The 12,617-nt window shown below is 50.5% G+C and overlaps 1 protein-coding gene across 5 annotated transcripts in view; it reads right to left on the reverse strand.

The window, feature by feature from the left end:
- The window catches only part of LOC144724151 (protocadherin Fat 1-like), a 227,325-nt gene that overhangs the window by 191,645 nt on the left and 23,063 nt on the right, over positions 1 to 12,617 (reverse strand). For all 5 annotated transcript variants that reach the window (XM_078603071.1, XM_078603067.1, XM_078603070.1 and 2 more), the window contains exon 2: positions 5,647 to 8,946. In XM_078603071.1, the coding sequence (XP_078459197.1) occupies positions 5,647 to 8,923 (3,277 nt within the window). In that variant the 5' untranslated portion in view covers positions 8,924 to 8,946. The remainder of the gene's footprint in view (positions 1 to 5,646; positions 8,947 to 12,617) is intronic.

A 12,617-nucleotide genomic window follows, 5' to 3' on the forward strand; every position in this document is an offset into this window, starting at 1 on the left:
CACCTCCTCCTCCATTCGGATAGATGTCACAAATCTTACACGCTCGACATATGACCTGCAAGGTCAGTTCTAACAGAAAATAATAATTGTGGTAGCCATGACGCCAGTGGTCAAAATGACATGGACAAGTGCTGGTATGATAATTATTCATCATGCAACCAGGTTCCATCGGTGGAAATGTCACTGTGAAGGAATAGGAACCTTTCTGAAAAGTTCTGTATCCACGTTTGGTGTTCTAAGAAGCTTCGGCCTGCTATGCCATCGTATACCGGTCGATATTGACCACTGAATAACACAATAATAATTATCATAATACTCAACAATATTCCACGTCAATAACAATCTTTAACGTCACTGAGCATGTCGGTTCATAGTGCAGCATGTCGTGTAAATGAAAGCAACGGCTCTTAAATGGATGATGAGAAAGCCTGTCAACCCCCATGCACTCGCGCTGAGAGAGAAGCACGCAAGGAACCGTTTGCCGATTCATTTGCAAAAAAAAAACCTTGCCCTGAACTGTACCGCAACAACGAGAAGGGACGTGGAGCTCACCACAGCGAGAAATCTTTACGGAAGAAATCCAATACAACAAATCCGAAGTGCGGATGCAATATTAATGGACTAAGACTCCGCAAGACACCCTGCAGTGAGCCACCCTGCTATGTAGCTTACAACCTGTTCATTATTGCTTTATTTTTAGAAGCAATTCAGAAAGTGACAGTATTTCAGCTTAACCTTCAAGCTGTCCCATTAAGTGCCACCACTGGTCAAGGAGCAGCCAATCTGAGGTGCTCTCGTTTAAACCCAACCCCGCTCAATGAGCCAAAAACCCTGTAGAGAGGGACTCAAACGGCATGGAAAGGCAAATGTAAAATGTTGCTATTCGGCGTGGCGATGAAGCCTAGGGCCTGGCGTGCGCGTGCCACCACCACCGGAGCGGCAGGTCACAAACAGTGGACAGCAACCACCCCGCCGCGTCTGCTGGGTGATGCTCAGAGGTCGCAAACGGGTTTTGATTCCTTACCCGTACCCGGCCGCACCAGGGTCGCAAATGGGTACCCGTACCCGTACCCAGCCGGGTACGGGTAGCCGTTCCCTACCCGTACCCTACCCGAAATGAGTGACAAACGGTTACTCACCAGTGACTCACGGCCTACCCGTACCCGGCCACACCAGGGTCGCAAACGGGTACCCGTACCCGGCTGGGTATGGGTAGCCGGGTATCGGGTAGGGTACGGGTATCGGGTACCCGGTTGCAACCTCTGGTAATGCTGCCTCTGCTGTGGACGTGGTTGCGCCACACTGCCACAGGCTCAAGAATGTAGTAGCGCAGTAAACGGATGCAGTGTGCAAATAGAGAAGTCACACTATCGGCGTTAATAATAAACAAAAAATAAAATTTGCAAAAGTTTTTTTTCGGAGTTCAAAGGGCGCTTGGTGATAAAAGATAGCCATTCATACGATCCCCCATGCACAATAAACCCAATCCCTCTTTGTTTAAGAATCGGCTTTACTTAAATGGTCATGCTCAGTCAACCTTTGGTTCAAGGTACAGCAGTTTCGGTCTGAGAGAGCATTGTGCTGTTTTATCGGCATCCGTAATTATTTTTGTCAACTTTAGACCGATTACTGAGTGTGACTGGAACAAGCGGCAACGATGGCCTCGTGAAAATAATCCATTAATCTATCCACGAGTCGATGAATCAAATTCAAATATCACGCAACGTTCGTATGATTTGAATAAAGGATCACTTTTTGTACGCACGAGGCTCAAAGCGCGAGTTGTCGCTGCGCCCGACCTGGGGTCGAGGTGTCGTCGTCGCCACGAATCGTCGTCCCTTCGAGGGAGTGGCAGCCGAGAAACAGAACGTGACCGCAATGGCGTCCACCGAGGAGATGGAGCGATGCAATCAGCGGAGACCCCCCCCCCCCCTTCCTTTGCCCGGCTCCCCCCTACAGACCCCCTTTGTCTCCCCAATGCGATGCCTAAACACTTTCCATTGCGCCCCAGCCACGGCCAGGTCTAACTCGACCCCTCCTCCTCACCACTCGCTCCTGTTCTGTCGTCACTATAATTACACCACCACTTGTAATTATAACAACGCAGTTGTTCATCTCAAACCACCATCATCTGAAGTAAAAATGTATATTCGCTGCAAAGTGCCTTGGAAAATGCGCTATGTAAATGTCGTCAAGATCGGTGCTGGGTGGATTGATACATCACAGGATTGCAAAATGTGGCGGCAGCTTGCGGAGGCATTCATCCTCCAGCAGTGGATTGACCACGGTGTATTAACCACTCTTGGAATATATCAGTTGCTACCATGCAGTGCACTTCAATTACTACTACCAAAGTGGAGTGTTTATTTTTCAGCTGTTACAAACAGAATGGAAAATTATCAAAGTAAAACATTTGATTTACAAAACTCACCTAAAAATCATTCATCACCATGGCAATAATATCTACCAATACTTAATGTGAATACCTTACGTACATTTGCGTGGAAACTATTAAAGAGAGTAGGGCAGTACATTACAACTAGGGGTATAATGTTGCATCAATTAATTTAAATTCTTAAGCTCACGTTACAGGCATCAAATTCCCTGTGTAAGGATCGATATTTAGCGATGTGTATATGTACGTCGCATAACATGGTCTCAATGTATTGCTACAGCCACGACTGGGCTGCTACATTCCCCGCGATGTTAAGCAAAGAACCGATGCTCGATTTGAATCGTAAGCCCGATCAATCGCAACAATTCATCGATTCACTGGGGAGAATGAAGATGGGCAGCTACACTCATAATTAAAGTGATGCTGTACCTCTAAACACACTGTGACACGCAACAGAGGCCATGGGAATTATACCCACTGCATATGAAGCTCCACATTGCGCGTGCGGTGCTGCAGTGCCAAACACATTTATCTTGAAGATTAATTTTCGCCTGTTCAAATTCAAGACCACCCCCGGTATTGCGATGCCTACACATTGTCAATAAGTGCGTGGTGCCTTGCAGACATCAAAGGCTCCATGAATCTAATCGCAGGCCATTGTGATAAATGTCAATGGACAAATGAACAAATGAAGCTTATGCATTATAATACCTGAAACTATAAAAAAGAAAAATAGTACACTTCATGGTGGGTTTTGGGGAATTTTCTTTCGACTTTAGGCTAGCCGCTGAATTTCCTCAAAAGTGGAAAACATTAAAATATAATATGAAACTGAAACATTATATATTATTGGTAAAACAATTATATCAATTGCAGTCCCATCTCTCACACACAAATTGCATTCTAGCTTAATAAACTGTAACATCAACGACCCGCAGATGTTGTTGCTGTCAAGCGAGAGCAATTTAAAGAGACGTGAAAATATCTTTCGCTCAATCTTGTTAATGTGGTGGTCGCATTAACGATGAATTCCAGCGTTTAATTTTTACGCCCCACAACTCCTCAGAGCAGTGGGCACCTCGACGCCCTGCGGCCGCTGTGTCCAATGCAGAAAGTGCCCCCCCAGTGTCTGTTCACTGACGGGGAACGCCTCGCAGAGCCGATGTTCCCGAACATCTCGGTCGTGAACGCCCCCGGACCTGTGCCGTCGTTGGAGTGCAAGGATACGGAGATCGCCAAGAGGCTGGCCGAGAGGCTCCACCCCATATCGCCTGAACAGATTGTCGGGGCAAGTGCTGTTAGTGAGCAGCACCGATGAAGGCCGGCACAGCACACGAGGGGGTGGTTGGCCAGCATCGCGCCTGGCTGCCTTTGTCTCCATAGTGGCAATGGTTCACACACCCGACTAAGTACTTATTTGAGGCCGAGTCAACCTAGGGGAGGCCTAGGATCAATTCATATAATCATCACTGGTGTTGGCCGTGAGCAGGAATCGAACCCATGTCGCCGGATTCATAGCGCAGCGTGCTAACCGCTACACGATCGTTCCCCATACAAGACAAAGACACACACAGACACACACACAGACATACACACAGACAGGCTCTTGTTTGGCAAAGCTTACCCTGTCGAGGTTCAGCGTGCCACAGGAGTGTGGCAGGAGCGATAAAGTGATTCACGGGAGGGTGGTCTCAGCAAGGTGGCATAAAGGCAAATTGCCTGGGCAAATGAGGGCATTCGTACTCCGGGCCAGCTGCGTCCTATTCATGTGAGCAGCGCTCCCTGGGGAAGAGTGTCGCGCTCCGACTGCCACTCATTCATTGGTACCATTGGAGTCTGTTTATGAACATTATATTTACACACGCAACACACGCGCACACACACGCACGTGTAGTGCTGCATGCATTCAACAAATACCGTCATACACAACGACTGCACTACTCTAGGAGGTGAAGTGAAGATTTCTGTGCATGTAAAAAATTCCGTTTGAGGCCATTACCATACATTTTTACATTTATCTTCTGAGAGAGATCGCATTACAGAAATTCAATATACTGTACTGTATAGGGGAAAGGATTTTCAATTAGTATTATCTTCACAAAGAGATTACGCTCAGTGCGATCATTATATCCGTAGCCCGAGAATAATTTTTAATGATTGCACTTGTACCTGTCACCAGAATCTGTACATGTACAGCCGTTTTTTGTCAATCGACCGCTAGATGAGGGCCACCCCATAAAACGCAGCTCGCGGGGGCTATTTGACCATACTTCACCACGCTGGTCAGCGCGGGTTGGCAAAGGCGTGAGAGCACAGACGTCAAAATAAATGGAACGAGGGTCGTGGCCCTCACCACCGCTGTCAATGTGTGCATGTTGAACTTCTTTCACACGATGCATAGCCAACAGTGCTCATCAAAGGTGTGGGGGAAGGACAATAAACTCAACACAATAAGCAGTTTTGAAGAAATTAGTTTTCAATCTCGATGATTTAAAAGTGCACAGCTCCAGTGGCTTCCTAATATCGGAAGGAAGAGCGTTCCAGACGGCCGCAGAAGCGCATCTGAAAGCTCGCAATGCGGTGACCGTCTTTGTTCAATGGCCGGTCAAAAGCTGCTGCTGCTGCTGTGAGGATGACCACCACCGGAGAGATGCCCTATGTTCCTTGACGAGATCAGCGAGGTGTTGTGGTTCCTTTGTGGCAAGCACTTTGTGTGTAATGAGTGCGACCTCAATAATGTCAGACATGGAGAAAAAAATACACAAGCAATGTGAATGTGCTTCTATGATTGTGCATCCTCTACGTACAACACGAAACAAAGAGCTACATGATGAAGGGTAACAGTATCGATAGAGAAACACGAATGTTTACTATTTTTCATGGTATGGCCATTTTATTCAATTATCAAACCTAGCCAAAAACCATCTTGCCGGGAATCGATGATGAGAATAGTTGATGAAGTGAGAGGTGGCTTGATATCATCAGAGAATGGACCGGATTAACTGATGAAAATCTGTTCACCGTTACCAAGGACAGCACAGGATGTAAGGAGATTACATCAGAGGCATCTAAGAAACGCCCCGGCGATCGTTAGGGTCACCAGATAGAAGACTTCGACCTAGACGCTCACGCACATAAAATTAGGAAATGGCTTTCCACAAAGCACATGCGCCAAGCCGAGCCAACGAATCTCACAGCTTGCGCAGAAGTCGTCGATGTTCTGAGTCGGCTGCGTGGAGGACGAGGCGTACCTGTTTCAGGATGAATGTTGAAGACGCCGAGGCCGGAGCCGTTTCGGATGGAGTAGCGCACCTCCCCGTTCATCCCCTCGTCCTCGTCCGCGGCTTCGACGGTCAACACGTGACTGCCGACGGGCGCGTCCTCTGGCACGGCGCAATCGGCCACGAATCTGGAGAAGAGCGGCGCGTGCTCGTTCTCGTCCACGTCCACCACTTCCACCTCCACCTGGCAGCTGGACGAGAGGGGCGCCGACGCGTCGCGGTCGCGCAGGCGCAGCGTCAGGTTGTAGAACTGCCGCGTCTCGAAATCGAGCCGCCGCGCCAGCCGCAGGGCGCCGCTCGTCCTGTCCACCTCGAACGTGCGCTCGCCGCCGCCCTCGTCATCGTCTTCCCGCAGGGAGAAGCGCACCTGCCCTCCCGGCCCCAGGTCGGGGTCGTGCGCGTCCAGCCAGCCGAGGAGCGCCCCCACGGGAACGTCCTCCAGCACGCGGAAGCGGAAGGTCGGCGGCACGCACGCGGGGGGGTTGTCGTTGACGTCATCCACCTTGACGATCACCGTGGCGACGGAGGAGCGCCGCCTCTCCGTCCGGGCCTGGTCCAGCGCCTCCACGAGCAGCGTGTGCTCGGGCCGCCTCTCGCGGTCGAGCGCGGCCGACAGCTCCAGCACGCCCGTCTCGCCGTCGACGCGGAACTTGTCGGTGTCGGACAGCAGGCGGTAGCGCACGGCGCCGTTGTCGCCCTCGTCCCTGTCCACGGCTTCCAGCTGAAGCACTTTGCGTCCCGGTTGAGCGCTCTCAGACACGTTCACCTGGTACGTCCTCTTTGAGAACTCTGGCCGGTTGTCGTTGGCGTCGAGGACGACAATTTTGAGGCTCGTGCTAGCGGCCCGCTGGGGTATGCCCAGGTCGTAAGCGGTGATGTTCAGAAGGTGGGAGTCTACAGCCTCGCGGTCCAATGGTAACAAAACACTCAAGACGCCCGTCTCGGTGTCAATGACAAAGTTGCTCAGATCGTTCCCACCCGACAGAGCGTAGACCAGCTTTCCATTGAAGCCACTGTCCAAATCCTTAGCCTCTATTTGCATAACTTCTGCGCCGATGGGCAAGTCCTCGCGTACCTCGACAGCGGCTGTCCGAGAAGCATCAAATGCCGGAGCGTGCAGATTTACGTTGTGAGTGTCGGTGAAGGAATCGTCCGAGCGTAGTTTATCTCGCAGTTTGCCCGCCTGGTGGAGCCTTTCGGCCAGCCTCTTGGCGATCCCCGTATCCTTGCACTCCAACGACGGCACGGCTCCGGGAGCGTTCACGACCGAGATGTTTAGGAACATAGGCTCTGCGAAGCGTTCCCCGTCAGTGGCCGTGACCTTGAGGCGGTAAGCCCCCGATCCGATCGGAATGTCGGTGAGGGCGCGTTTCAACGTCAAGACGCCGGAGTCCGCGTGGAGGTGAAACAAGTCCTGCTCGTTTCCCGACACGAACTCGTAGCGCACCAGCTGAAGCTCGTCCATGTCGATCGCCGACACGGTGGCGATCTGCTCTCCCAGCCGCACGTCGCGGGGAAGCGTGCCCACGCAGTCCACCTTCTCGAAGATGGGCGCGTTGTCATTCAGGTTCGTCACGGAGACCGTCACGATCGCTTCCGCCTCCCGACGGTAAGGAGTCCCCCAGTCCGAGGCGCGCACGCGCAGCGAGTAGACCTGGCTCATCAGCTCGTAGTCCACCGGGCCCGCCGTGCTGATGTTGCCCGAGTAAGGGTGTACGCTGAACGGGACGGGGTTGACGTTGGCTATGCTGTACGTGACGTAGCCGTTCTCCCCCTTGTCCCTGTCTGTGGCATGCACGCCGAGGACGAAGGTGCCCACCGGAATGTTCTCGCTCAAGGCGGCGCTGTAGGCGGGCCGATCGAACACCGGGGCTTTGTCGTTGGTGTCCGTGATGTTGATTATAACCTTGGTCACGCCCGAGCCGACGTCGGTTCCAATATCCAATTCAAAATGGTCTTTTTCCACCGCCGCTATAGATTTGTCGACGGCGATAAGTCCTGTGGTGGGATTTATGTTGAAAAAGCTGCTGTCTGCACCGCTTTGGATGACGTATTTAAAACGCTCCGTGCTGGAAGAGGCTTTGACCATGAGGACGGCGGCCTGGGGAGGATAGCAGCGCTTGACGCTGCCCCTGTAGACGCTCCGATGGAACGCGCTGACGGCACTCGTCCGAGGCCCGCGGACCGTGACCACGCGGAGAGGCGAATATTTGGGAGGCTTCCCCCTGTCTCGGGCCTGCACGGTGAGGTTCACCCCGAATGGAAAAGCCGCCCAATCCACCTCCCCCGTGAGCTTCACTCCGAAGTCCAAGCCGCCGTTGCCGCGCATCGGAGAGACCGAGAACTTCTTGAGCGGGTCGCCGGCGACGACGTCCACCGCCTCGATCTCCCCGTCAGGGCCGGCGTCGCCGTCCTCCACGGCGAGCACGGCATACAGGGGGTCGGCGTCCGACGGCGACGGCACGAGCGCGGTGGCGGCTGCGACGAGCGGGGCGTGGGCGTTGGCTCGGCCCACGTGCACCGCGAGCCGCGCGGAACTGCTCAGCCCCCCGCGGTCGACGGCCAGCACGTCGAGCTCGTGGCGCGCCACGTCGCCGTGCTCCGTCAGCCTCCTGGCGAGCGTCACCACGCCGCTCGTCGGGTGCACGGCGAACGCGTCGGTGCGCTGCGCGAAACTGTAGTAGAAGCGCCCGTTGGGGCCGACGTCGGCGTCCGTGGCGGTGACTCGGAGCACGCTGGTGCGCGCCGGCGTGTCGTCGCCGATGCTCGCGCTGTACGCCGTGGGCAAGAACAGCGGCCTCAGGTCGTTGAGGTCAATCACCTGGACGAAGACCCTGACGAACGCCTCCGCGTGCCCGTTCTTGACGGCCGCCTTCACCGTCAGCGTGTATCGGTCGCGCACCTCGCGGTTCAACGTCGCGCTGTTCCCGCCCTTGGTCCTGACGCGCAGGAAGCAAAAGTCGCCCACGACGAGCTCCTCGGCCTTGAACACGTTCTCCTCGTCCCCGGACACGATCTTGTACTTGACTTCGACGGCCGGGCCGGCGACGAAGATCCCCATCTTGTGGTGACTCTGCACGTACGTCCTGGCGGCGGAGTTCTCATAGATGGTGGCGTTGTAGGCCGAGTCGGTGAAGCGGAAGGGGGGCTCCGGGCGGTCGCGTTGTCCATGCAGGCCTCTCGCGCACAGCAGCGGCAGGAGCACCAACACCGCGAGCGCAGGCTGCCGCGACATCTCCGCGGCCATCGTGTCAGATGTCCGCTCTGCACCTGAGAGGCACGCACACACGCAAGCGCGCACACGCACAGAGATGGGTGCGTCAACCTTCGTGAAGGAAACCGCCAACGTCTCAATACCTCCGCGAACGGTCGGCTACGTACGGTGTGGAACAAGTTCAACATACATACATACAAGCCCGTACATCATCATCATCTCATATTAGCTAGCTTTAAATCGCACGTTTTACTTTTTACTCGCACAGTTTAATTCTGTTATTAACTATTTAATATAATATAAAATGTTAGGCCACATTTGTTACCCGATGACAACGATAATGCAATAATACAAATTATCCACTTAAATGTCTTGCGTGAAATAGTTTAGCGGTTTTATAATGCGTGCACATGCCCTTTCATGCCAGACCTCGGAGTGCCCTAAAATGTAGCTCCATTTGACCTGCCCCATCTGTCAATTACAGACAAGTGCCAGCCCATTTTATCATCGTCATAAACCAGGAGCGGCAGCAGCATCAGCATCTTTTTTCCAAGAAAGCCTTTCCAAAACTCATGGGTATAAACATTCCTTTGGATAAAGGGTCCCCCAATAAATGCCGTTCTTAAAGAATGTGAATGTTGATTACGTGTGTAACCCACCCCCCACCAAAACCCGCACTTGGGATTTTACTGCGGGCACGGCGATCCCTGGGGCCCCTGATTTGCACACTGGCCACACACTCCCAATAGCATTGGGCCAGTTGCTAGGCAATGGCCATTACCCCGATAGGTAATTCAATGGCCGTTGCCAAGCAACTCGACTAATGACCACCTGGTTACCACTCGCGTTACATGTGCAGAATAGGACACAATTACTCGGTTACATCATGCCGTTCACGTGTGCGCTTCCAATCGTATTCCAGTCCCGTTGTTCTAGTTCGGAGGGCCCCGCGGAATGTCCTCACGTGAAACGGTTAAAATCTAAATTCTCGCTTGTTACATTGTTTAAAAGGTGGGCAGGTTCCAGTGATACGCTTGAGGCTGCAACATTTTTGCACGCCTAAGATTCAGCCTCGTGGGAGCTCATTAACACGTTGCACATGTCACCCCAACTGTCAAAATGTGCAACAAAACACAAACTTCTTACGGTTGAAGCACCTATGATAAAATAAAACCTTGTCAGTCTTCATTATCAATAAATCGTAGGCAATCAAAAATATCTTTATAATGAATTTATCCCCAACCCCTAGAGATAAAACATCATTTACACTTGCATTTGTTTAAGCTTCTCGAATGAATAGGTGGGTGAATGTTTTCAAGCAAATTACAGCACAAGTGTATTTAGCCACGATCAGAGCCTCTTCCCTTCACAGCACCGTCGCCTATCGTGACAAATTAATTTAGTTTTGCATCGGTTTCACTGAAAGTTTTGACGTTATTGCTCGGAGTGGACTAAGTGGTTTCACTCTGTTCTACCCAACGTAAATGTTTGAATTACCAATCAATATCCTTGGATGGACTAGAAACAACATTATCGATAACCCATTTAAAACAAAAAGGCCAACAATTTCCCGACAGCAGTCATCTTTGCTCGTGTTCCTGGACCAGTGGTGGACATTCATCATTTCTCCGGTGTGGTCAAGTTTATGCGCACTGTATGTTATAAAGAAACGCGACTGAATGCTGTTGATTTCCCATGACGGAGGATAGATTAAGTGCCCAGTCAACCCCCACCAGGATTTCAACCCGCGACTTCTCATTGTGAATCAAGCGCTCGCTTGACCACAGCATTAGCCGATTCGAAAAAACTAATATTTCAAAATGATTGCATTTCTCTTGCAATGAGCAAAACCAGAAATACTTTTTCAGCTACCCTTGATTGTTTCATCTTTCCCTCACCCCGGTCCAGTCCAAAATGAAAAAGTGAAATCGTGGTAAAGCTCTCCGGCGCAGTCATCAGTGACTGGTCAGCAACCATGCAACTCTCTCCAGACCAAGCAACGTCGCTCGTTTTCTGCCTGTCTGCCCCAAGGCCTCAATCCAACATCTCAGAGGTGCTGGCTCAGTACGCTGTCACACTCTATTAGAGGCCAGTCACCCAGCTAACATACCTTTCTTGCATTTGAGCAACCTGAAGATTAGCCCTCAATGTGTGAACGCGTTTTTACATCACACCTTGCTGGGGCAAAGGGGGGAGATTAAACTAAGGACGTGCATGGCCCTCTTCTTATTAACATTAGCCAACTGGCTGCAAGCAAAAGCTTTCCGAACAGATTACAAAAGTTGAGTTTCCAGACCAATGTACCACTGCACGCCCCCGAGGCAGAATACCCAAATAATAGGTTTAATTACAATGAGTAGATGAAGCAAGACGTGCAGACACGCACTCGATGATAATGATACACAAACCTTCAACTCCATTCCGAGTTGACGGTACACGCCTGACGTGGAAGATTGCAATGGCCAATTCCTTGGGGACACAATTGGGCTAACAAATATAAAACGCAGAAATATCCGACTTAAAAGTAGCAGACAACTGTCTTGCAGTTTAACACACGGCATGGTGAATCTCAAAGCTCTAAGTGTAATGTAAGTCATGCAATTAATTTCAATGATGTGGACATTAGAAATAAAAAAGGCACCATCTCTAAGGTTAAATGAACATTGACCAGTTCTAATAATTTCCAACAGTCGACCCTAAGCCATTGGTGTAAACTCCACATTACTATGGCGGAGACCAGTCTCTCAATAGAATAGCTAATGTTGTCTTCCCACAGAGCAGTGATAAACCACACACCAAGCAGTGAACGTTTTGTCAACGTTGCCAGCAGGATTATGGGTTGAGTTGACCCTGGCCTGGATATGAAATCAAAATCTTGACAAATGGCAGGCTTCTTGCTCTCCCAGCCGAGCTTTATCCTGGCCACATATTGGAAGATGTTGCCACATCCTAACACTTACAGCAGCAGGATTCAAGCAGTAGAAGAGACAAAGCAATAACTTATAGTGAATACATGTGCTGGTTTGCATAGGATTGGAAATGTCTGTAAATAATAAGAAATCGGTGTGCCAACACAGATAAAGGCATTACACTAATTAGTTGGGCAGACAGTTACAAATTGTGCAGGCAAATGTAAATGTGGTAATAAGGAAGAATATAAATCAGATGCCTCAACAAAACTGTTTTATAAAATGATTATATTAAAATTGTGGGATTACGCTTCCAACAATGAGTTGGATGATAATGGTTTGACTGTGATGGACCTGTTCTAGCATTTCGTATGGAGGATACCCAGTGTCACTATAGCTAGACCTGGGTTAGGCTACAGTTTAGATGGAGGTGTTGCAAAGCAGAAAGATTTAAGAAAAACCATTATGGCTCGGACTGACCTTGGCAGAGAATCTTATCGTCACTAAGATCCGCTGGTGTCCCGAGGAGGACAATTTAATGCATTTGGATTACCCGATGATTTATGATGACGATCCCTAACACCACTGATGATGAATAATGATTCTGGTTGTGATGGTGATGATGTTAGATGATGGTCAGAGTAATGACATCCCAAACACATGTCGCAGTGAGCGTATCAATAATTTAGTTGCTTCCTTTATCCTTATGTTTTAACTATCTTAATGGCTTCATTATTTATCCTTCCCGAATGCAGTTTCCTACTGGTTCACATCCTCATCATTCATATTCCACTTCTACATTTGCTGTTTAATATTCC

The sequence above is a fragment of the Lampetra planeri genome, chromosome 19 (assembly GCF_965212315.1).
Source record: "Lampetra planeri chromosome 19, kcLamPlan1.2.h2, whole genome shotgun sequence".
NCBI lineage: Eukaryota > Metazoa > Chordata > Hyperoartia > Petromyzontiformes > Petromyzontidae > Lampetra > Lampetra planeri.